The 26,206-nt window shown below is 47.2% G+C and overlaps 1 protein-coding gene across 1 annotated transcript in view; it reads right to left on the bottom strand.

Annotated features, from left to right (window-relative positions):
- LOC140722827 (calsyntenin-3-like) overlaps positions 1-12,258 on the bottom strand; it is a 357,884-nt gene extending 345,626 nt beyond the window's left edge. Inside the window, 2 exon segments of the mRNA XM_073037480.1 lie at positions 10,128-10,250; positions 11,948-12,258. Of these exon segments, the coding sequence (XP_072893581.1) occupies positions 10,128-10,250; positions 11,948-12,011 (187 nt within the window). The 5' untranslated portion in view covers positions 12,012-12,258.
- Positions 12,259-26,206: the final 13,948 nt, after the last annotated feature.

The raw sequence follows: 26,206 nt of genomic DNA, 5'->3' as shown, positions 1-26,206 counted from the left end.
CAGTCCGGTATCTGTATAATCAGATCTGATTGCCCCATGGTCCAGTCCGGTATCTGTATAATCAGATCTGTTTGCCCCAGGGTCCAGTCCGGTATCTGTATAATCAGATCTGATTGCCCCATGGTCCAGTCCGGTATCTGTATAATCAGATCTGATTGCCCCATGGTCCAGTCCAGTATCTGTATAATCAGATCTGTTTGCCCCATGGTCCAGTCCGGTATCTGTATAATCAGATCTGATTGACCCATGGTCCAGTCCGGTATCTGTATAATCAGATCTGTTTGCCCCATGGTCCAGTCCGGTATCTGTATAATCAGATCTGTTTGCCCCAGGGTCCAGTCCGGTATCTGTATAATCAGATCTGTTTGCCCCATGGTCCAGTCCGGTAATTCCATAATCAGATCTGTTTGCCCCAGGGTCCAGTCCGGTATCTGTATAATCAGATCAGATTGCCCCAGGGTCCAGTCCGGTATCTGGAGAATCAGATCTGTTTGCCCCAGGGTCCAGTCCGGTATCTGTATAATCAGATCTGATTGCCCCATGGTCCAGTCCGGTATCTGTATAATCAGATCTGTTTGCCCCATGGTCCAGTCCGGTATCTGTATAATCAGATCAGATTGCCCCAGGGTCCAGTCCGGTATCTGTATAATCAGATCTGTTTGCCCCATGGTCCAGTCCGGTATCTGTATAATCAGATCTGTTTGCCCCATGGTCCAGTCCGATATCTGTATAATCAGATCTGTTTGCCCCATGGTCCAGTCTGGTATCTGTATAATCAGATCTGATTGCCCCAGGGTCCAGTCCGGTATCTGTATAATCAGATCTGTTTGCCCCATGGTCCAGTCTGGTATCTGTATAATCAGAACTGATTGCCCCATGGTCCAGTCCGGTATCTGTATAATCAGATCTGTTTGCCCCATGGTCCAGTCCGGTATCTGTATAATCAGATCTGTTTGCCCCAGGGTCCAGTCCGGTATCTGTATAATCAGATCTGTTTGCCCCATGGTCCAGTCCGGTATCTGTATAATCAGATCTGTTTGCCCCATGGTCCAGTCCGGTATCTGTATAATCAGATCTGTTTGCCCCATGGTCCAGTCTGGTATCTGTATAATCAGAACTGATTGCCCCATGGTCCAGTCCGGTATCTGTATAATCAGATCTGTTTGCCCCATGGTCCAGTCTAGTAATTCCATAATCAGATCTGTTTGCCCCAGGGTCCAGTCCGGTATCTGTAAAATCAGATCAGATTGCCCCATGGTCCAGTCCGGTATCTGTATAATCAGATCTGTTTGCCCCATGGTCCAGTCTAGTAATTCCATAATCAGATCTGTTTGCCCCAGGGTCCAGTCCGGTATCTGTAAAATCAGATCAGATTGCCCCATGGTCCAGTCCGGTATCTGTATAATCAGATCTGTTTGCCCCATGGTCCAGTCTAGTAATTCCATAATCAGATCTGTTTGCCCCAGGGTCCAGTCCGGTATCTGTAAAATCAGATCAGATTGCCCCATGGTCCAGTCCGGTATCTGTATAATCAGATCTGTTTCCCCAGGGTCCAGTCCGGTATCTGTATAATCAGATCTGTTTGCCCCATGGTCCAGTCTAGTAATTCCATAATCAGATCTGTTTGCCCCAGGGTCCAGTCCGGTATCTGTAAAATCAGATCAGATTGCCCCAGGGTCCAGTCCGGTATCTGTATAATCAGATCTGATTGCCCCAGTGTCCAGTCCGGTATCTGTTTAATCAGATCTGATTGCCCCATGGTCCAGTCCGGTATCTGTATAATCAGATCTGATTGCCCCATGGTCCAGTCCGGTATCTGTATAATCAGATCTGTTTGCCCCATGGTCCAGTCCGGTATCTGTATAATCAGATCTGTTTGCCCCATGGTCCAGTCCGGTATCTGTATAATCAGATCTGATTGCCCCATGGTCCAGTCCGGTATCTGTATAATCAGATCTGTTTGCCCCATGGTCCAGTCCGGTATCTGTATAATCAGATCAGATTGCCCCAGGGTCCAGTCCGGTATCTGTATAATCAGATCTGTTTGCCCCATGGTCCAGTCCGGTATCTGTATAATCAGATCTGTTTGCCCCATGGTCCAGTCCGATATCTGTATAATCAGATCTGTTTGCCCCATGGTCCAGTCTGGTATCTGTATAATCAGATCTGATTGCCCCAGGGTCCAGTCCGGTATCTGTATAATCAGATCTGATTGCCCCATGGTCCAGTCTGGTATCTGTATAATCAGATCTGTTTGCCCCAGTGTCCAGTCTGGTATCTGTATAATCAGATCTGTTTGCCCCATGGTCCAGTCCGGTATCTGTATAATCAGATCTGATTGCCCCATGGTCCAGTCCGGTATCTGTATAATCAGATCTGATTGCCCCATGGTCCAGTCCACTATCTGTATAATCAGATCTGATTGCCCCATGGTCCAGTCCGGTATCTGTATAATCAGATCTGTTTGCCCCATGGTCCAGTCCGGTATCTGTATAATCAGATCTGTTTGCCCCATGGTCCAGTCCGGTATCTGTATAATCAGATCTGTTTGCCCCATGGTCCAGTCCGGTATCTGTATAATCAGATCTGTTTGCCCCATGGTCCAGTCCGGTATCTGTATAATCAGATCTGTTTGCCCCAGTGTCCAGTCCGGTATCTGTATAATCAGATCTGATTGCCCCATGGTCCAGTCTGGTATCTGTATAATCAGATATGATTGCCCCATGGTCCAGTCCGGTATCTGTATAATCAGATCTGTTTGCCCCAGGGTCCAGTCCGGTATCTGTATAATCAGATCTGTTTGCCCCAGGGTCCAGTCCGGTATCTGTATAATCAGATCTGTTTGCCGCAGGGTCCAGTCCGGTATCTGTATAATCAGATCTGTTTGCCCCATGGTCCAGTCCGGTATCTGTATAATCAGATCTGATTGCCCCATGGTCCAGTCCGGTATCTGTATAATCAGATCTGTTTGCCCCAGGGTCCAGTCCACTATCTGTATAATCAGATCTGATTGCCCCATGGTCCAGTCCGGTATCTGTATAATCAGATCTGTTTGCCCCAGGGTCCAGTCCGGTATCTGTATAATCAGATCTGTTTGCCTCAGGGTCCAGTCCGGTATCTGTATAATCAGATCTGTTTGCCCCATGGTCCAGTCCGGTATCTGTATAATCAGATCTGTTTGCCCCATGGTCCAGTCCGGTATCTGTATAATCAGATCTGTTTGCCTCAGGGTCCAGTCCGGTATCTGTATAATCAGATCTGTTTGCCCCATGGTCCAGTCCGGTATCTGTATAATCAGATCTGATTGCCCCATGGTCCAGTCCGGTATCTGTATAATCAGATCTGTTTGCCCCAGGGTCCAGTCCGGTATCTGTATAATCAGATCTGTTTGCCTCAGGGTCCAGTCCGGTATCTGTATAATCAGATCTGTTTGCCCCATGGTCCAGTCCGGTATCTGTATAATCAGATCTGATTGCCCCATGGTCCAGTCCGGTATCTGTATAATCAGATCTGTTTGCCCCAGGGTCCAGTCCGGTATCTGTATAATCAGATCTGTTTGCCCCATAATCCTGTCCGGTATCTGTATAATCAGATCTGATTGCCCCAGGGTCCAGTCCGGTATCTGTATAATCAGATCTGTTTGCCCCATGGTCCAGTCCGGTATCTGTATAATCAGAACTGATTGCCCCAGGGTCCAGTCCGGTAATTCCATAATCAGATCTGTTTGCCCCATGGTCCAGTCCGGTATCTGTATAATCAGATCTGATTGCCCCATGGTCCAGTCCGGTATCTGTATAATCAGATCTGTTTGCCCCATGGTCCAGTCCGGTATCTGTATAATCAGATCTGATTGCCCCAGGGTCCAGTCCGGTATCTGTATAATCAGATCTGATTGCCCCAGGGTCCAGTCCGGTATCTGTATAATCAGATCTGATTGCCCCAGGGTCCAGTCCGGTATCTGTATAATCAGATCTGATTGCCCCAGTGTCCAGTCCGGTATCTGTATAATCAGATCTGATTGCCCCAGGGTCCAGTCCGGTATCTGTATAATCAGATCTGTTTGCCCCAGTGTCCAGTCCGGTATCTGTATAATCAGATCTGATTGCCCCAGGGTCCAGTCCGGTATCTGTATAATCAGATCTGATTGCCCCAGTGTCCAGTCCGGTATCTGTATAATCAGATCTGATTGCCCCAGGGTCCAGTCCGGTATCTGTATAATCAGATCTGTTTGCCCCAGGGTCCAGTCCGGTATCTGTATAATCAGATCTGTTTGCCCCATGGTCCAGTCCGGTATCTGTTTAATCAGATCTGTTTGCCCCATGGTCCAGTCCGGTATCTGTATAATCAGAACTGATTGCCCCAGGGTCCAGTCCGGTAATTCCATAATCAGATCTGTTTGCCCCATGGTCCAGTCCGGTATCTGTATAATCAGATCTGATTGCCCCATGGTCCAGTCCACTATCTGTATAATCAGATCTGATTGCCCCATGGTCCAGTCCGGTATCTGTATAATCAGATCTGTTTGCCCCATGGTCCAGTCCGGTATCTGTATAATCAGAACTGATTGCCCCAGGGTCCAGTCCGGTAATTCCATAATCAGATCTGTTTGCCCCATGGTCCAGTCCGGTATCTGTATAATCAGATCTGTTTGCCCCATGGTCCAGTCCGGTATCTGTATAATCAGATCTGTTTGCCCCATGGTCCAGTCCGGTATCTGTATAATCAGATCTGATTGCCCCAGGGTCCAGTCCGGTATCTGTATAATCAGATCTGATTGCCCCAGGGTCCAGTCCGGTATCTGTATAATCAGATCTGATTGCCCCAGGGTCCAGTCCGGTATCTGTATAATCAGATCTGATTGCCCCATGGTCCAGTCCGGTATCTGTATAATCAGATCTGATTGCCCCATGGTCCAGTCCAGTATCTGTATAATCAGATCTGATTGCCCCATGGTCCAGTCCGGTGATTCCATAATCCAGTCCGGTATCTGTATAATCAGATCTGTTTGCCCCATGGTCCAGTCCGGTATCTGTATAATCAGATCTGATTGCCCCAGGGTCCAGTCCGGTATCTGTATAATCAGATCTGTTTGCCCCATGGTCCAGTCCGGTATCTGTATAATCAGATCTGATTGCCCCATGGTCCAGTCCGGTGATTCCATAATCCAGTCCGGTATCTGTATAATCAGATCTGTTTGCCCCATGGTCCAGTCCGGTATCTGTATAATCAGATCTGTTTGCCCCAGGGTCCAGTCCGGTATCTGTTTAATCAGATCTGATTGCCCCATGGTCCAGTCCGGTATCTGTATAATCAGATCTGATTGCCCCATGGTCCAGTCCGGTATCTGTATAATCAGATCTGTTTGCCCCATGGTCCAGTCCGGTATCTGTATAATCAGATCTGTTTGCCCCATGGTCCAGTCCGGTATCTGTATAATCAGATCTGATTGCCCCATGGTCCAGTCCGGTATCTGTATAATCAGATCTGTTTGCCCCATGGTCCAGTCCGGTATCTGTATAATCAGATCTGTTTGCCCCAGGGTCCAGTCCGGTATCTGTATAATCAGATCTGATTGCCCCATGGTCCAGTCCGGTGATTCCATAATCCAGTCCGGTATCTGTATAATCAGATCTGTTTGCCCCATGGTCCAGTCCGGTATCTGTATAATCAGATCTGATTGCCCCAGGGTCCAGTCCGGTATCTGTATAATCAGATCTGATTGCCCCAGGGTCCAGTCCGGTATCTGTATAATCAGATCTGTTTGCCCCAGGGTCCAGTCCGGTATCTGTATAATCAGATCTGATTGCCCCAGGGTCCAGTCCGGTATCTGTATAATCAGATCTGTTTGCCCCAGGGTCCAGTCCGGTATCTGTATAATCAGATCTGATTGCCCCAGGGTCCAGTCCGGTATCTGTATAATCAGATCTGTTTGCCCCAGGGTCCAGTCCGGTATCTGTATAATCAGATCTGATTGCCCCATGGTCCAGTCCGGTATCTGTATAATCAGATCTGATTGCCCCATGGTCCAGTCCGGTGATTCCATAATCCAGTCCGGTATCTGTATAATCAGATCTGTTTGCCCCATGGTCCAGTCCGGTATCTGTATAATCAGATCTGATTGCCCCAGGGTCCAGTCCAGTATCTGTATAATCAGATCTGTTTGCCCCATGGTCCAGTCCGGTATCTGTATAATCAGATCTGATTGCCCCATGGTCCAGTCCGGTGATTCCATAATCCAGTCCGGTATCTGTATAATCAGATCTGATTGCCCCATGGTCCAGTCCGGTATCTGTATAATCAGATCTGTTTGCCCCATGGTCCAGTCCGGTATCTGTATAATCAGATCTGATTGCCCCAGGGTCCAGTCCGGTATCTGTATAATCAGATCTGTTTGCCCCATGGTCCAGTCCGGTATCTGTATAATCAGATCTGATTGCCCCATGGTCCAGTCCGGTGATTCCATAATCCAGTCCGGTATCTGTATAATCAGATCTGTTTGCCCCATGGTCCAGTCCGGTATCTGTATAATCAGATCTGTTTGCCCCAGGGTCCAGTCCGGTATCTGTTTAATCAGATCTGATTGCCCCATGGTCCAGTCCGGTATCTGTATAATCAGATCTGATTGCCCCATGGTCCAGTCCGGTATCTGTATAATCAGATCTGTTTGCCCCATGGTCCAGTCCGGTATCTGTATAATCAGATCTGTTTGCCCCATGGTCCAGTCCGGTATCTGTATAATCAGATCTGATTGCCCCATGGTCCAGTCCGGTATCTGTATAATCAGATCTGTTTGCCCCATGGTCCAGTCCGGTATCTGTATAATCAGATCTGTTTGCCCCAGGGTCCAGTCCGGTATCTGTATAATCAGATCTGATTGCCCCAGGGTCCAGTCCGGTATCTGTATAATCAGATCTGTTTGCCCCATGGTCCAGTCCGGTATCTGTATAATCAGATCTGTTTGCCCCATGGTCCAGTCCGGTATCTGTATAATCAGATCTGATTGCCCCATGGTCCAGTCCGGTATCTGTATAATCAGATCTGTTTGCCCCATGGTCCAGTCCGGTATCTGTATAATCAGATCTGATTGCCCCATGGTCCAGTCCGGTATCTGTATAATCAGATCTGATTGCCCCATGGTCCAGTCCGGTATCTGTATAATCAGATCTGTTTGCCCCATGGTCCAGTCCGGTATCTGTATAATCAGATCTGATTGCCCCATGGTCCAGTCCGGTATCTGTATAATCAGATCTGTTTGCCCCATGGTCCAGTCCGGTATCTGTATAATCAGATCTGTTTGCCCCAGGGTCCAGTCCGGTATCTGTATAATCAGATCTGATTGCCCCAGGGTCCAGTCCGGTATCTGTATAATCAGATCTGATTGCCCCATGGTCCAGTCCGGTATCTGTATAATCAGATCTGTTTGCCCCATGGTCCAGTCCGGTATCTGTATAATCAGATCTGTTTGCCCCATGGTCCAGTCCGGTATCTGTATAATCAGATCTGATTGCCCCATGGTCCAGTCCGGTATCTGTATAATCAGATCTGTTTGCCCCAGGGTCCAGTCCGGTAACTGTATAATCAGATCTGATTGCCCCATGGTCCAGTCCGGTATCTGTATAATCAGATCTGATTGCCCCATGGTCCAGTCCGGTATCTGTATAATCAGATCTGATTGCCCCAGGGTCCAGTCCGGTATCTGTATAATCAGATCTGTTTGCCCCATGGTCCAGTCCGGTATCTGTATAATCAGATCTGATTGCCCCATGGTCCAGTCCGGTATCTGTATAATCAGATCTGTTTGCCCCATGGTCCAGTCCGGTATCTGTATAATCAGATCTGTTTGCCCCATGGTCCAGTCTGGTATCTGTATAATCAGATCTGATTGCCCCATGGTCCAGTCCGGTATCTGTATAATCAGATCTGTTTGCCCCATGGTCCAGTCCGGTATCTGTATAATCAGATCTGATTGCCCCATGGTCCAGTCCGGTATCTGTATAATCAGATCAGTTTGCCCCATGGTCCAGTCCGGTATCTGTATAATCAGATCTGTTTGCCCCATGGTCCAGTCCGGTATCTGTATAATCAGATCTGATTGCCCCATGGTCCAGTCCGGTATCTGTATAATCAGATCTGATTGCCCCATGGTCCAGTCCGGTATCTGTATAATCAGATCTGTTTGCCCCATGGTCCAGTCCGGTATCTGTATAATCAGATCTAATTGCCCCATGGTCCAGTCCGATATCTGTATAATCAGATCTGATTGCCCCATGGTCCAGTCCGGTATCTGTATAATCAGATCAGATTGCCCCATGGTCCAGTCCGGTATCTGTATAATCAGATCTGATTGCCCCATGGTCCAGTCCGGTATCTGTATAATCAGATCTGATTGCCCCATGGTCCAGTCCGGTATCTGTATAATCAGATCTGTTTGCCCCATGGTCCAGTCCGGTATCTGTATAATCAGATCTGTTTGCCCCATGGTCCAGTCCGGTATCTGTATAATCAGATCTGATTGCCCCAGGGTCCAGTCCGGTATCTGTATAATCAGATCTGTTTGCCCCATGGTCCAGTCCGGTATCTGTATAATCAGATCTGTTTGCCCCATGACCCAGTCCGGTGATTCCATAATCCAGTCCGGTATCTGTATAATCAGATCTGTTTGCCCCAGGGTCCAGTCCGGTATCTGTATAATCAGATCTGATTGCCCCATGGTCCAGTCCGGTATCTGTATAATCAGATCTGTTTGCCCCATGGTCCAGTCCGGTATCTGTATAATCAGATCTGTTTGCCCCATGGTCCAGTCCGGTATCTGTATAATCAGATCTGATTGCCCCATGGTCCAGTCCGGTATCTGTATAATCAGATCTGATTGCCCCATGGTCCAGTCCGGTATCTGCATAATCAGATCTGATTGCCCCAGTGTCCAGTCTGGTATCTGTATAATCAGATCTGATTGCCCCATGGTCCAGTCCGGTATCTGTATAATCAGATCTGATTGCCCCATGGTCCAGTCCGGTATCTGCATAATCAGATCTGATTGCCCCAGTGTCCAGTCTGGTATCTGTATAATCAGATCTGATTGCCCCATGGTCCAGTCCGGTATCTGTATAATCAGATCTGATTGCCCCATGGTCCAGTCCGGTATCTGTATAATCAGATCTGATTGCCCCATGGTCCAGTCCGGTATCTGCATAATCAGATCTGATTGCCCCAGTGTCCAGTCCGGTATCTGTATAATCAGATCTGATTGCCCCATGGTCCAGTCCGGTATCTGTATAATCATATGATTGCCCCATGGTCCAGTCCGGTATCTGTATAATCATATGATTGCCCCATGGTCCAGTCCGGTATCTGTATAATCAGATCTGTTTGCCCCATGGTCCAGTCCGGTATCTGTATAATCAGATCTGTTTGCCCCATGGTCCAGTCCGGTATCTGTATAATCAGATCTGTTTGCCCCAGGGTCCAGTCCGGTATCTGTATAATCATATGATTGCCCCATGACCCAGCCCATTGTATTAATTATACTGTGCAGCGTCCATGTTCCAGTGCGTTATCACCGTGGTGTGGTCTGGTATCACCCTATTCTGGTCCAGAGCGACTGTGATCCTGCCCAGCTTCTCTCTGAGCCGCCCCTGCTTCTCACTGCCCTGCACACACAAAATGCTGGAGGAACTCAGCATCCGGGAAATGAGGGCAGTGAACGTTTCGGGCCTAAACCAGAGTTCTGTTGAAGGCTCTTGTCCTGAACCATTGACTGTTCACTCTTTTCCACAGACGCTGCCTGAGCTGCTGAGTTCCTCCAGAGTTTTGTGTGTGTTGCTCTGGATTTCCAGCATCTGCAGATTGTCCTGTGTTTTCCACTGTCCTGGTCCAGTTTCTCCCTCAGTCTGTTCAGCTTCTTCCTGATCCGGTCCGGATTCTCACTGATCCAGTCCATTTTCTTATGGATCCACTCCAGTCGCCAATTGTTGACCCTCACGAACCACACCTTACCACTCCCCCCCCCCCCCCAAAGTAGGACCCAGGGTGACCTAACCCCCACCAGTGTCTTCCATCAGTGTCAGCATGCCCTACCACTGCCCATTGGAGTGAATTCCTCCCCTCCACCGGGACCACCCACTCACCTGCGTAGCGGAGAGGGGCATCCTTGTCGATGGCGAAGAGCGGGGGGTTGAGAAGAACTGTCTTGTCATTCTCCATAACGATCCCCTGGTACTCGGCCTCGATCCACGGCTTGTGCTTATTGGCTGGGGGTGCACGGGCAGGGGTATGGGGGCAAAAGGGGGGAGGGAGAAGAGGGAAGGAGGAAGCGGGGAGGGAGGGTGGAGAGGGAAGGGGTAAAGAAGGAAGGAGGGAGAATGGAGAGAGGGAAGCAGAGTGGAGGGAGGGGGTGGACAGAGTGAGCGAGAGAGGGAATGAGGGAAGGAGTGAGGATGGGGAAGGGAAGAGGGACAGCACAGGGAAAGAGGGAGGAGATGGAGAAGCAAAGAGAGAGGGAATGGGGAAGGGAAGGGGAGGGATGGGGAAGGGAAGAGGGTAGGGAATGGAGAAGGGAGGGGATGAGGAAGAGGGATGGAGGGGGTGGGGAAGGGAAGAGACAGAGAGTGGAGTGTGGGAGTTGGAGAGTGGGGAGAGGAATGAGGGAGAGGGGAGATAGTAAGAAGGAGAAGGAAAGAGAGGGGAGACAGGAAGGGGAGGAAGGAAGGAGGGAGTGGGAGGGTGAGGGGACAGGGAGGAAAGAAGTGGAGAGGATAGGGAAGGGGAGGTAGAGCAAAGGGGTAGAGAGCAAGTGAGCATGAGGGGTAGTGAGGGAGAAGGGTGAGTCAGAGAAGAGGGAGATGGAGAATGGGAAAGGAAGATGAGAGAGAAAGAGGGTGGGTAGGTGAAGCAGGAGGTTAGATGTGATTAAAAGTTTAGGAAATTAAATGTGCAGTTTGTGACAGGGAGGGAGAGGAGGAGAGGGTGAGGGAGGGAGGAACCAAGGCAGGAGGAGATATATTACTGAAGCACGCCTCCCTCTCCCACAGACGGGGCAGACCCCCACACCATCTCTCTCACAGACACCCAGAGATACCTCCATCCTTCTCTCTGCCATACTTGCAGAGACCTGCCTTTACCTCCCACATCTGGAGAGATATCTATCCCTCCCTCCCACGTCTGGGAGGACCACCCCTCCATCCCTCTTTCCAGATGAACCACACTTCTGCCACATCTGGAAAGAACTCTCACCCTCCCTCCCACATCTGGAGCAATCTCCATCCTCTCTTTCCCAGGCTGAATGGAACATAGCCCTTCTGCTGCATCTGGAGAGGCCACCCCTCTCTCCCACATCTGGAGAAACCAGCATCATACCTCCCTCTCGCACAGCTGGAGAGACCTCCATCCCACCTCTTCAAATCTGGATGGACCGCCCCCCTCTCTCTCATATCTCCCCCACATCTGGGGACTGTCCATCATCCCACAACTGATGGAACTTCCCTCCCTCGTCTAGAGAGGCCTCCATCCCACATCTGGCTGGGTGGATAACCCCTCCCTCCGGGTTCTGCATGGACCTTCCCTCTCTCCACATCTGGAAGAACCTCCTACCTCCCACATCCAGAGACCATCCATCCCTCTCTCCCTCCTACATCTGGAGATATGTCCGCCCCTCCCTCCCACATCTGCAGAGACAGCCACCCCTCCCTCCCAGTTCTGCAGGGACCTTCCCTCTCTCCACATCTGGAGAGACCTCATCCCTCCCCCTCATCTGGAGAAACCATCCTCTCCCACGCTGCCTCCCTGCCTTCAGCACCTGCGGAGCCCCGCGTCCCCCCTCCTCCTGCAGCCTGGCCTAGCAGCCTTCCCCAACATCCCCCCACCACCACACCTCCACTTGCCCAGAAACGGTGCCCCCACCCCATCTCCCTGCGCCTTGCCCTAGTCGGCCTGGCCTGCTCGGACCCACCTTTGGTGCAGAGAGCCGCCGCCACCAGCGAGCAGGCGACCGCTGCCCAGATGTGCAACCTCATCTTCTTGCTGGGGTTATTTTTCTCTCCTCAATGCAGATTAAATCTCGTTTCTGTCACTGCCGGCTGAGACTGCGCCCTCTGCCCGGTTGCATTTACCCCTGTGGGGCGCTTTACGCGTTATTTTATCTCCTCTGCAGAAGCAGCCGGTGTCCCGGGTTCAGGTCTCTATAATTCCGCCGCCTTCCCTCTTCCCCGCCGTTGCAGCGCGCCGCCGGCCCCTTTAAACATGCAAACGAGCAGAGCTGTGCGGCAAAATGACGTCACAATGCCGGCGGCCGACCCCCGCCGCTGAGCGGCGGCCGGTCCGGCCAATCCATGGCGAAGACGTGAGGAGGGGCCCGCCTCCCCTGGGGCCGGGAGATGGGATTTAAAGGGGCAGCCGCCCTATTTATTAGTGGCCGGGCAGGGAGGGATGGGGTGATTAGATAGATAGATAGATAGATAATCAGACAGACAGGTATATAGATAGACAGACAGATAGATAGACAGTCAGATTGGCATAGAGACAGAGAGGTAGATATAGACAGACAGAGACCAACAGACAGATAGAAGGATAGATAGATAGATAGGCAGACAGACAGACAGACAGACAGATAGATAGATAAATAGAGAGAGAGTGATAGGTTGATAGATGGGTAGTAAGATAGATTGAAATAGATTGATAGATAGACCGACAGATAGACTGATTGATAGATAGATAGTTAGAGAGAGAGAGATAGATGAGGGAGAGAGAGGGATTCAAGGAGGGAGGTAAAGCGGTAGGTAGGTTGAGGGAAGGAAGGGACAGATAGAGTGGGGGAGGGAAAGGAGTAGGGAGAGAGGGAAGGGAAGGGAGGTAAGAGCGAGAGATGCAGGGAGGGAGAGAGTGAGGAGGCAGGGAAAAGGGGCGAGAGATAGAGAGTGAGAGAGAGATACATATAGAGAGAGAAAAGGAGAAAGAGAGAGAGGGTGGGAGAAAGAGAGAGAAAGCAAGCCCTCGGGCAAATTCCCCAGGATTATCTTATCCCCCTACAGCATGCCCCACCCCACAGCTGTTATTGCCTTATTATGCAGACAGAGGCTTTGAGGTCATGCCAGCTCCTGGTGAATCCCCCCTCCCTCCCCACCAACTGATTATCCCTGCTCTCCCCAATTTCCTGTTTCCATCCTGTGGATTCAATCACACCCCTTCACCACTGGGGGTAATTTGCAGTGGATCGTTATCACACCCACTACACACACACACACATGCACAGAGACACACAGACAGACATGCACAGAGACACACAGACAGACAGACACACACACATGCACAGAGACACACAGACAGACAGGCACACACACATGCACAGAGACACACAGACAGACATGCACAGAGACACACAGACAGACAGGCACACACACATGCACAGAGACACACACACACACATGCACAGAGACACACAGTCAGATAGGCACACACACATGCACAGAGACACACAGACAGACATGCACAGAGACACACAGACAGACAGGCACACACACATGCACAGAGACACACAGACAGACAGGCACACACACATGCACAGAGACACACAGACAGACAGGCACACACACATGCACAGAGACACACAGACACACATGCACAGAGACACACAGACAGACATGCACAGAGACACACAGACAGACAGGCACACACACATGCACAGAGACACACAGACACACATGCACAGAGACACACACACACACATGCACAGAGACACACAGACAGACAGGCACACACACATGCACAGAGACACACACACACACATGCACAGAGACACACACACACACATGCACAGAGACACACAGACAGACATGCACAGAGACACACAGACAGACATGCACAGAGACACACAGACAGACAGACACACACACATGCACAGAGACACACAGACAGACAGGCACACACACATGCACAGAGACACACACACACACATGCACAGAGACACACAGACAGACATGCACAGAGACACACAGACAGACAGGCACACACACATGCACAGAGACACACACACACACATGCACAGAGACACACACACACACATGCACAGAGACACACAGACAGACAGGCACACACACATGCACAGAGACACACAGACAGACAGGCACAGAGACACACAGACAGACAGGCACACACACATGCACAGAGACACACAGACAGACAGGCACAGAGACACACAGACAGACAGGCACACACACATGCACAGAGACACACAGACAGACAGGCACAGAGACACACAGACAGACAGGCACACACACATGCACAGAGACACACACACACACATGCACAGAGACACACAGACAGACATGCACACACACATGCACAGAGACACACAGACAGACATGCACAGAGACACACAGTCAGACAGACACACACACATGCACAGAGACACACAGACAGACAGGCACACACACATGCACAGAGACACACAGACAGACATGCACAGAGACACACAGTCAGATAGGCACACACACATGCACAGAGACACACAGACAGACATGCACAGAGACACACAGTCAGACAGACACACACACATGCACAGAGACACACAGACAGACAGGCACACACACATGCACAGAGACACACAGACAGACATGCACAGAGACACACAGTCAGACAGACACACACACATGCACAGAGACACACAGACAGACAGGCACACACACATGCACAGAGACACACAGACAGACATGCACAGAGACACACAGTCAGACAGACACACACACATGCACAGAGACACACAGACAGACATGCACAGAGACACACAGTCAGACAGACACACACACATGCACAGAGACACACAGACAGACATGCACAGAGACACACAGTCAGATAGGCACACACACATGCACAGAGACACACAGACACACATGCACAGAGACACACAGACAGACATGCACAGAGACACACAGTCAGACATGCACAGAGACACACAGACAGATAGGCACACACACATGCACAGAGACACACAGACAGACATGCACAGAGACACACATACACACACACAGGTATAAACAGTGTCACACAGAGACACTGAGATGAGACACACAGAGGTACACAAAGCCCCTTCTCACCCACAAACACATGCACAGAACTGGGGGCTTGTGATCAAACTCCTGCCTCGCTGGAGCTGTGAGATTCCCGCCCCGTTATCCAGGTGATAGGTGAAACCGGGAGAGGGGGAGGAGGTGAAGTAAAGAACGGGGAAGTTTGATGGAAGGGATAAAGGGCTGGAGAAGGGTAATCTGATAAAGGGTAGAAGACCATGGGAGAAAGGGAAGGGGTAGGAGCACCTGAGGCAGGTGATGGGTAGGTAAGGAGATGAGGTGAAAGAGGGAATGGGGAAGGGGGGTGGGACAACATCGAGAAATCGATGTTGGATGCTCCCCAGACAGATGTTGCTCCCCCAACCTGAGTGTGGCCTCATTGCGACAGTAGAGGAGACCATGGACTCATTGATTCTATGGTGCTTTACTGTGAATGCCTGCAAAAAATGAATCCTGGGTAGTACACGGTGACAAATAGGGTAGGTACTTCGATAACACAGTAAATATACTTTGAACTTTGAACTTGACGGAAAGGAGCGCATGATAGTGGCTCGCTCCCAGGGCCCGGCCAAGCGCCATCTCGGATATTGTGGGGGAAAAGAAATTTCCAAGTTCAAAGCCGAGACAACTGCATCGTTGTTAGCCGGGGGGGGTTGGTTTATCAGAAGACTGGGGGGACAGCTAATGCTGAGCCTTTGCTGAAGAGAGGCTGCAACAACAAGCCAGGGACGGCAGGCCAGTGAGCCACACGGTGTTAGTGGGGAAGGTACTGGAAGGGAATCCCCAGAAGCTCAAAGAAAATTTATTAGCAAGGTACGTCTATGCCCCTGAGATTCATCTCCTTGCAGGCAATCGCAGTAGGGCAGAGAAATGCGAGGGATTCAATGAAAATTTACAAGGACTGACAATGAATGTCAAAATAAAAGAAGTGAAACTGTGCAAATACTGAGAAGGGGAATTGCAGAGTCCAGGGGTTGAAAGTGAATCCACAGAGCAACAGTTCAATGATCCCACTTGGTGTGTACACAATATACAACCTGAAACTCGTCCTCTCCACAGACACCCTCGAAACGGAACAACCCCAAAGAACGAGTGACAGAAAAAACATAAGCCCTCCCCACACACAAACAGCATTAACTCTCCCTCCCCCCACCTATTCCAGCATAAAGCATCCACATTCCCTCCACCCACTCTGCCAGCAGCAGCAAAGCCCCCAAAGAGAGACCGTGGTCTACAGAGTCAGAAACAAACTGCTCACTCCAGCATTGTCCACGTCCCACAGGCTCTGTCTGTCCCTCTCCCTCTCTCTGTCTCTCTCTCTGTCTCTCTCTCTCTCTCTCTCCCTCTCTCTCTGTCTCTCTCTCTCTCCCCCCCTCTCTCTCTCTCTCTGTCTGTGTGTGTGTGTGTGTCTCTCTCTCTCGCCCCCCTCTCTCTCTCTCCCTCTCTCTCTGTGTCTCTCTCCCCTCTCTCTCTCTCCCTCTCTCTCTCTGTCTCTGTGTCTCTCTCTCTCTCTCCTTCTCTCTCTCTCTGTCTCTGTGTGTGTGTGTGTCTCTCTCTCCCCCTCTCTCTCTCTGTCTCTCTCTCTGTCTCTCTCTCTCTCTCTCTCTCTCTCTCTCTGTCTCTGTGTGTGTGTCTCTCTCTCTCTCTGACAAGGGAGAGGCACATATCGTTCCTTCCACAGCGACAGGGGAGACAGCTTTCCCCGCTTCGATGTTGCACAATCCGTTCACCGTTGAGGTGAGTGAAGTTATCCACAATGGCCCAGGGGCCTGACGTTCCATCCACAATGGCTCTGGGGTGATGACTGTTCCTGAACCTAGTGGGGTGGGATCTGAGGCTCCTGTACCTCCTTTCCGACGGCAGCAGAGAGAAGAGAGTGTGGGCTGGATGGTGGGGTCCTTGATGGTCTATGCTGCTTGCCGATTGAATTGAATTGACTTTACTTCTTACATCCTTCGTATACATGAGGAGCAAAAATCTTTATGTTACGTCTCCGTCTAAATGTGCAAACGGGCCCGTTTTACACACCCATCTTTGTAAACGCCCTGAATAGATGTGTTTAATAGTGGGGACAGCATGGTCTGGACCCCTGGTCTCTTACCCCTGTAGTCAGTAATCATCTCTGGTTCGACTGACGATGAGTGAGAGGTTGTGTTGTGGTGCTACTCAACCAGATTTTCACTCTCCCTCCTAAATGCTCATTTGTCATTACCTTTGACTTTGAAGTCAAGATTTTTTAATGCAATTTCTTGCGCAGTTTAATGGAGAGCGAAATGATTGTTACTCCAGATCCAAGGCAGTACCAAAAAAAACACAGCAATTTCTTCATTCGCATTCTTCATTATCCTACTGGCCCTTTTCTGGCATCTATTGTGTATTTAATATTTCAATAACATTTGAGATATCTGGTGTATATATATATACGCTCACACACACCACAACATACATACACACACACACACACACACACACACACACACACACACACACACACACACACACACACACACACACACACACACACACACACACACACACACACACACACACATATATATATACCTACAAATGCTGCTTGATTAAGCACTCTTGTTCATTTAAATTATTAGTTACGGGTTATGTGTATAAATACATGAATTGATTACATCATCAGGCTACCACGTGATGTGTGTGCGCCTCACTTAAAGGAAAGATGAAGTTACATGTGTATTTTTGGACTCCCGCATTTCCTTTGAATTAATTTAATGCTTTGAAGTTACTTTGGCGACAAGGTATTTTTAAAACAAACCCAATGCAGCTACCGACCTGTTAGAGCGAGCGAGACGTTTGAACTAAAATAAGTTGCAGCAAGAACAATGCCGAGAAAAAGCAGTGTGTATTCTTTGGAAGGGAAGACACGATTGAGTTTTTTTTTTACCTAAAAAGCCGTATAGGGAAAAATTCAGGGTTCATAAAGAGTATGTACCGGGTGATAGTAATCATTAAGAAAAAAATCAGAAGCGGCCGGCTACATTGGGAAGATTGATGGGGTTGATTACAGAATGGATAACTGGCTCATGTATATTGAGCTATTGGAACAGTATTTTGAGGCAAATGAAATAGCCAATGAGAAATAAGTACCAATTTTGCTGAGTGGATTGGGTTTGAAGGCATACAGTTTGCTTCGAAGTTTGACTTTGAAGGTTTATTGTCACTGACCTATGTCATGAAATGTGTTGTTTTGCAGCAGCAGTACATAATATATACTATAAACGACAAGAAGAACAACATATAAAAATGAGCAAAAATAGTGAGTCATGGATTTATTGTCTGCTCAGAAATATGATGGCCCCCGACCTGGTCCAGATGAACAGTCTCGGCCCAGTAAGTCAACTGTTCATTCTTTTCCACAGGTGCTGCCTGACCTGCTGAGTTCCTCCAGCATTTTGTGTGTGTTGCTCTGGATTTCCAGCATCTGCAGATTGTCTCGTGTCTGTGGAGGTTGGCATCCGTCTGTCTGGAAGGACAATGGGTGATGATCATCATCCCCAGCCTGGGCGGGAGGTATGGAGATCCCGAGATGCCCCAGTCGTCAAGATCCCCCTCTCGGCCTCACCAGTGCAGTCCAAAGGAAAGCTTATGAAGCTTGTCTGCTGGAGCTGTCAGGAGGATGTTCAATGACGTCTGGCAGGCTTGACTTGTCTCCAGAGGAGGAGAGCTGAAAGTGTCAGTCTCTCCCTGCCAGTACACAGCGACAAGTCAAGTCAAGTCACTTTTTATTGTCATTCCAACTGTAACTGCTGGTACAGTACACAGTAAAAATGAGACAACCTTTTTCAGGACCATGGTGCTACTTGAAACAGTACAAAAACTAGACTGAACTACATAAAAACAACACAGAGAAAGCTACACTAGACTACATTCCTACCCAGGACAGCATAAAGTGCAGAGAACAGTGCAGGCATTACAATAAATAATAAACAAGACAATAGGCACAGTAGAGGGGAGTAGGTTGGTGTCAGTCCAGACTCTGGGTATTGAGGAGTCTGATGGCTTGGGGGAAGAAACTGTTACATAGTCTGGTCGTGAGAGCCCGAATGCTTCAGCGCCTTTTCCCAGATGGCAGGAGGGAGAAGAGTTTGTATGAGGAGTGCGTGGGGTCCTTCATGATGCTGTTTGCTTTGTGGATGCAGCGTGTAGCGTAAATGTCCGTGATGGCAGGAAGAGAGACCCCGATGATCTTCTCAGCTGACCTCACTATCCGCTGCAGGGTCTTGCGATCCGAGACGGTGCAATTTCTGAACCGGGCAGAGATGCAGCTGCTCAGGATGCTCTCAATACAACCCATGTAGAATGTGATGAGGATGGGGGCTAGCCCGTGGCGGAAGCTGAAAGAGAGAGCGACAAGCACTACCCATACACCACCACACTAGACACATAACAACAGCCATTATGACAGAATGGGGAAAAGAGATAAGAGTTAGTGTTCATAGATCATTACAAACTCTGATGGTGGGGAGAAGCTGTTCCTAAGACATTGAGTGTGGGCCTTCAGGCTCCTGTGCCCCCTCCTTGATGGCAGTAATGAGGTGGTGAACGGCCTTAGTGATGATCGCCGGCCTCTTGAAGTTGCCCTCAATGGTGGGAAGGTTGTGCCTGTGATGAAGCTGGCTCTGTCCATGACCCTCTGCAGCCTCTTGCGATCCCGCGCAGTGGGACAGTCAGTGATGAATGCCCCTCCATCACACACCTAGGAACAGCTCGCTCGTCTTCCTAATCTCCCCAAACTCGCTCGCTCGTCTTCCTAATCTCCCCAAACTCGCTCGCTCGTCTTCCTGATCTCCCCAAACTCGCCCGCTAGTCTTCCTGATCTCCCCAAACTCGCTCACTCGTCTTCCTGATCTCCCCAAACTCGCTCGCTCGTCTTCCTGATCTCCCCAAACTCGCTCACTAGTCTTCCTAGTCTTCCCCAAACCCGCTCGCTAGTCTTTCTAATCTCCCCAAACTCGCTCGCTCTTCTTCCTAATCTCCCCAAACTCGCCCGCTCGTCTTCCTGATCTCCCCAAACTCGCCCGCTCGTCTTCCTAATCTCCCCAAACTAGCTCGCTAGTCTTCCTGATCTCCCCAAACTCGCTCGCTAGTCTTCCTGATCTCCCCAAACTCGCTCGCTCGTCTTCCTAATCTCCCCAAACTCGCTCACTAGTCTTCCTGATCTCCCCAAACTCGCTCGCTCGTCTTCCTAATCTCCCCAAACTCGCTCGCTCGTCTTCCTGATCTCCCCAAACTCGCTCGCTAGTCTTCCTGATCTCCCCAAACTCGCTCGCTCGTCTTCCTAATCTCCCCAAACTCGCTCGCTAGTCTTCCTGATCTCCCCAAACTCGCTCGCTCGTCTTCCTAATCTCCCCAAACTCGCTCGCTCTTCTTCCTAATCTCCCCAAACTCGCTCGCTAGTCTTTCTAATCTCCCCAAACTCGCTCGCTAGTCTTTCTAATCTCCCCAAACTCGCTCGCTCTTCTTCCTAATCTCCCCAAACTTGCTCGCTGGTCTTTCTAATCTCCCCAAACTCGCTCGCTAGTCTTTCTAATCTCCCCAAACTCCGCCGGCGTGCCTTCAAAGCAAGTTTAATGTCAGAGAAATGTGTACAAATTACATCCTGAAATTCTTCTTCTCCGCAAACATCCAGGGAAACAGAGGGGTGCCCCAAGGAATGAAATGTTAGAACCCTAATGCTAACCTCCCTCCCGCACACAAACAACAACCCCCCCCCCCCCCACCAGTAAGAAAGAAGCATCGGCACCTCCTCCCCCCACCAAGCACTCAGGCGTGAGGCAAAGTATCAACGAAGACACAGACTTGTCGTACCCCGAAGACTACTCGTTCACTCGGTGATTCGACAGGCTCTCTCTCTGCCTAATAAGGGGAAAAGAGGAGTGCCCGTTTCGTACCGCGTCAATGCGTTGGGCCCAGGATAGATCCTCTGGGACAGAAGCACACAATATACCCCTCGATGGTGAGTGGACCGAAGGCTGTCGGCTCACTGGCCTCACCGGTCGGGGCGACGAGGTCAGGAGTTGAGTCATCAGGTTGCAACAGCACATTTTGTTTCTCAATTGTGCAACTGATCTTCTCTTGCACATTGTTCGTTTGTCGAGCTTTATTTACATATATGTTTTTCTCATAAATTCTATTATATTTCCTTGTTTTCCTGTAAATGCCTGGAAAAAGAAAAGACTCTGGAGGTGGTGATCTATACATTCAGTAGTTTGGGGTGTAGTGGTTAGCACGTGACCCAGGTTCAACTCCCACCACTGCCTGTGAGGAGTCATTAGAGAGGCAGTGTGTAGCTCTGGGTGCTCAGCTACAGGAAGGATGTTGTTGAGCTGGATTACACGTACAGCGATGGACAGGAAAGCTTTAGGGGGACGAACACGGGGCGAACAGGACTGTCTGAGATAGGAATCCTTTCTCGACATGGACCCTGCTGTCCGGTGGAGAGTTGAAAACTCACCGCATCAGGCAGGGAATAACCCAAGCTGGTTAATGCAGCCAGAGCATCTGATATACTTTCAGTCAAACACCCCAGAATTCAAGAAAACCAATTGAATCTGCACTCACCATCTTCTTCTCAGGGTAACTCACTGTTGGCTTCCTGAGTTCTCCTGCTCTGACTTTGAACGTGGAAGATAGAACATAGAACATAGAATATAGAATATAGGAAACAGAACATGGAATGTAGAATATAGGATGCGGAACATGGAATGTAGAATATAGAATATAGGACGTGTAACATGGAATGTAGAATATAGGATGTTGAACATGGAATGTAGAATATAGGACGTGTAACATGGAATGTAGAATATAGGATGTTGAACATGGAATGTAGAATATAGGACGTGTAACATGGAATGTAGAATATAGGACGTGGAACATGGAATGTAGAATATAGGATGCGGAACATGGAATGTAGAATATAGAACATAGAATATAGAATATAGGACGTGTAACATGGAATGTAGAATATAGGATGTTGAACATGGAATGTAGAATATAGGACGTGTAACATGGAATGTAGAATATAGGATGTTGAACATGGAATGTAGAATATAGGACGTGTAACACGGAATGTAGAATATAGGACGTGGAACACGGAATGTAGAATATAGGACGTTGAACATGGAATGTAGAATATAGGACGTGTAACATGGAATGTAGAATATAGGACGTGGAACATGGAATGTAGAATATAGGATGCGGATCATGGAATGTAGAATATAGGATGTGGAACATAGAATATAGAATATAGGACGTTGAACATGGAATGTAGAATATAGGACGTGGAACATGGAATGTAGAATATAGGATGTGGAACATAGAATATAGAATATAGGACGATGAACATGGAATGTAGAATATAGGATGTGGAACATGGAATGTAGAATATAGGATGTGGAACATAGAATATAGAATATAGGACGTTGAACATGGAATGTAGAATATAGGATGTGGAACATGGAATGTAGAATATAGGACGTTGAACATGGAATGTAGAATATAGGATGTGGAACATGGAATGTAGAATATAGGACATTGAACATGGAATGTAGAATATAGGATGTGGAACATGGAATGTAGAAAATAGGATGTGGAACATGGAATGTAGAATATAGGACGTTGAACACGGAATGTAGAATATAGGATGTGGAACACGGAATGTAGAATATAGGATGTTGAACACGGAATGTAGAATATAGGACGTGTAACACGGAATGTAGAATATATGACGTGGAACACGGAATGTAGAATATAGGACGTTGAACATGGAATGTAGAATATAGGACGTGTAACATGGAATGTAGAATATAGGATGTTGAACATGGAATGTAGAATATAGGATGCGGATCATGGAATGTAGAATATAGGATGTGGAACATAGAATATAGAATATAGGACGTTGAACATGGAATGTAGAATATAGGACGTGGAACATGGAATGTAGAATATAGGATGTGGAACATAGAATATAGAATATAGGACGATGAACATGGAATGTAGAATATAGGATGTGGAACATGGAATGTAGAATATAGGATGTGGAACATAGAATATAGAATATAGGACGTTGAACATGGAATGTAGAATATAGGATGTGGAACATGGAATGTAGAATATAGGATGTGGAACATGGAATGTAGAATATAGGACATTGAACATGGAATATAGAATATAGGATGTTGAACATGGAATGCAGAATATAGGATGTGGAACATGGAATGTAGAATATAGGACATTGAACATGGAATGTAGAATATAGGATGTGGAACATGGAATGTAGAATATAGGATGTGGAACATGGAATGTAGAATATAGGACGTTGAACATGGAATGTAGAATATAGGATGTGGAACATGGAATGTAGAATATAGGACATTGAACATGGAATGTAGAATATAGGATGTGGAACATGGAATGTAGAAAATAGGATGTGGAACATGGAATGTAGAATATAGGACGTTGAACACGGAATGTAGAATATAGGATGTGGAACACGGAATGTAGAATATAGGATGTTGAACACGGAATGTAGAATATAGGACGTGTAACACGGAATGTAGAATATATGACGTGGAACACGGAATGTAGAATATAGGACGTTGAACATGGAATGTAGAATATAGGACGTGTAACATGGAATGTAGAATATAGGATGTTGAACATGGAATGTAGAATATAGGATGCGGATCATGGAATGTAGAATATAGGATGTGGAACATAGAATATAGAATATAGGACGTTGAACATGGAATGTAGAATATAGGACGTGGAACATGGAATGTAGAATATAGGATGTGGAACATAGAATATAGAATATAGGACGATGAACATGGAATGTAGAATATAGGATGTGGAACATGGAATGTAGAATATAGGATGTGGAACATAGAATATAGAATATAGGACGTTGAACATGGAATGTAGAATATAGGATGTGGAACATGGAATGTAGAATATAGGATGTGGAACATGGAATGTAGAATATAGGACATTGAACATGGAATATAGAATATAGGATGTTGAACATGGAATGCAGAATATAGGATGTGGAACATGGAATGTAGAATATAGGACATTGAACATGGAATGTAGAATATAGGATGTGGAACATGGAATGTAGAATATAGGACGTTGAACATGGAATGTAGAATATAGGATGTGGAACATGGAATGTAGAATATAGGACATTGAACATGGAATGTAGAATATAGGATGTGGAACATGGAATGTAGAATATAGGATGCGGATCATGGAATGTAGAATATAGGATGTGGAACATGGAATGTAGAATATAGGATGTGGAACATGGAATGTAGAATATAGGACATTGAACATGGAATGTAGAATATAGGATGTGGAACATGGAATGTAGAATATAGGATGCGGATCATGGAATGTAGAATATAGGATGTGGAACATGGAATGTAGAATATAGGATGCAGATCATGGAATGTAGAATATAGGATGCGGAACATGGAATGTAGAATATAGGATGCGGAACATGGAATGTAGAATATAGGATGCGGAACATGGAATGTAGAATATAGGAGGCGGATCATGGAATGTAGAATATAGGACGTGGAACATGGAATGTAGAATATAGGATGTGGAACATGGAATGTAGAATATAGGATGCGGATCATGGAATGTAGAATATAGGATGTGGAACATGGAATGTAGAATATAGGATGCGGATCATGGAATGTAGAATATAGGATGCGGAACATGGAATGTAGAATATAGGATGCGGAACATGGAATGTAGAATATAGGACGTGGAACATGGAATGTAGAATATAGGATGTGTAACATGGAATGTAGAATATAGAACATAGAATATAGAATATAGGACGTGTAACATGGAATGTAGAATATAGGATGTTGAACATGGAATGTAGAATATAGGACGTGTAACACGGAATGTAGAATATAGGACGTGGAACACGGAATGTAGAATATAGGACGTTGAACATGGAATGTAGAATATAGGACGTGTAACATGGAATGTAGAATATAGGACGTGGAACATGGAATGTAGAATATAGGATGCGGATCATGGAATGTAGAATATAGGATGTGGAACATAGAATATAGAATATAGGACGTTGAACATGGAATGTAGAATATAGGACGTGGAACATGGAATGTAGAATATAGGATGTGGAACATAGAATATAGAATATAGGACGATGAACATGGAATGTAGAATATAGGATGTGGAACATGGAATGTAGAATATAGGATGTGGAACATAGAATATAGAATATAGGACGTTGAACATGGAATGTAGAATATAGGATGTGGAACATGGAATGTAGAATATAGGACGTTGAACATGGAATGTAGAATATAGGATGTGGAACATGGAATGTAGAATATAGGACATTGAACATGGAATGTAGAATATAGGATGTGGAACATGGAATGTAGAAAATAGGATGTGGAACATGGAATGTAGAATATAGGACGTTGAACACGGAATGTAGAATATAGGATGTGGAACACGGAATGTAGAATATAGGACGTTGAACACGGAATGTAGAATATAGGACGTGTAACACGGAATGTAGAATATATGACGTGGAACACGGAATGTAGAATATAGGACGTTGAACATGGAATGTAGAATATAGGACGTGTAACATGGAATGTAGAATATAGGATGTTGAACATGGAATGTAGAATATAGGATGCGGATCATGGAATGTAGAATATAGGATGTGGAACATAGAATATAGAATATAGGACGTTGAACATGGAATGTAGAATATAGGACGTGGAACATGGAATGTAGAATATAGGATGTGGAACATAGAATATAGAATATAGGACGATGAACATGGAATGTAGAATATAGGATGTGGAACATGGAATGTAGAATATAGGATGTGGAACATAGAATATAGAATATAGGACGTTGAAAATGGAATGTAGAATATAGGATGTGGAACATGGAATGTAGAATATAGGATGTGGAACATGGAATGTAGAATATAGGACATTGAACATGGAATATAGAATATAGGATGTTGAACATGGAATGCAGAATATAGGATGTGGAACATGGAATGTAGAATATAGGACATTGAACATGGAATGTAGAATATAGGATGTGGA

Source organism: Hemitrygon akajei, unplaced genomic scaffold, assembly GCF_048418815.1.
Source record: "Hemitrygon akajei unplaced genomic scaffold, sHemAka1.3 Scf000090, whole genome shotgun sequence".
NCBI lineage: Eukaryota > Metazoa > Chordata > Chondrichthyes > Myliobatiformes > Dasyatidae > Hemitrygon > Hemitrygon akajei.
This window is presented reverse-complemented; position numbering and strand designations above follow the sequence as displayed.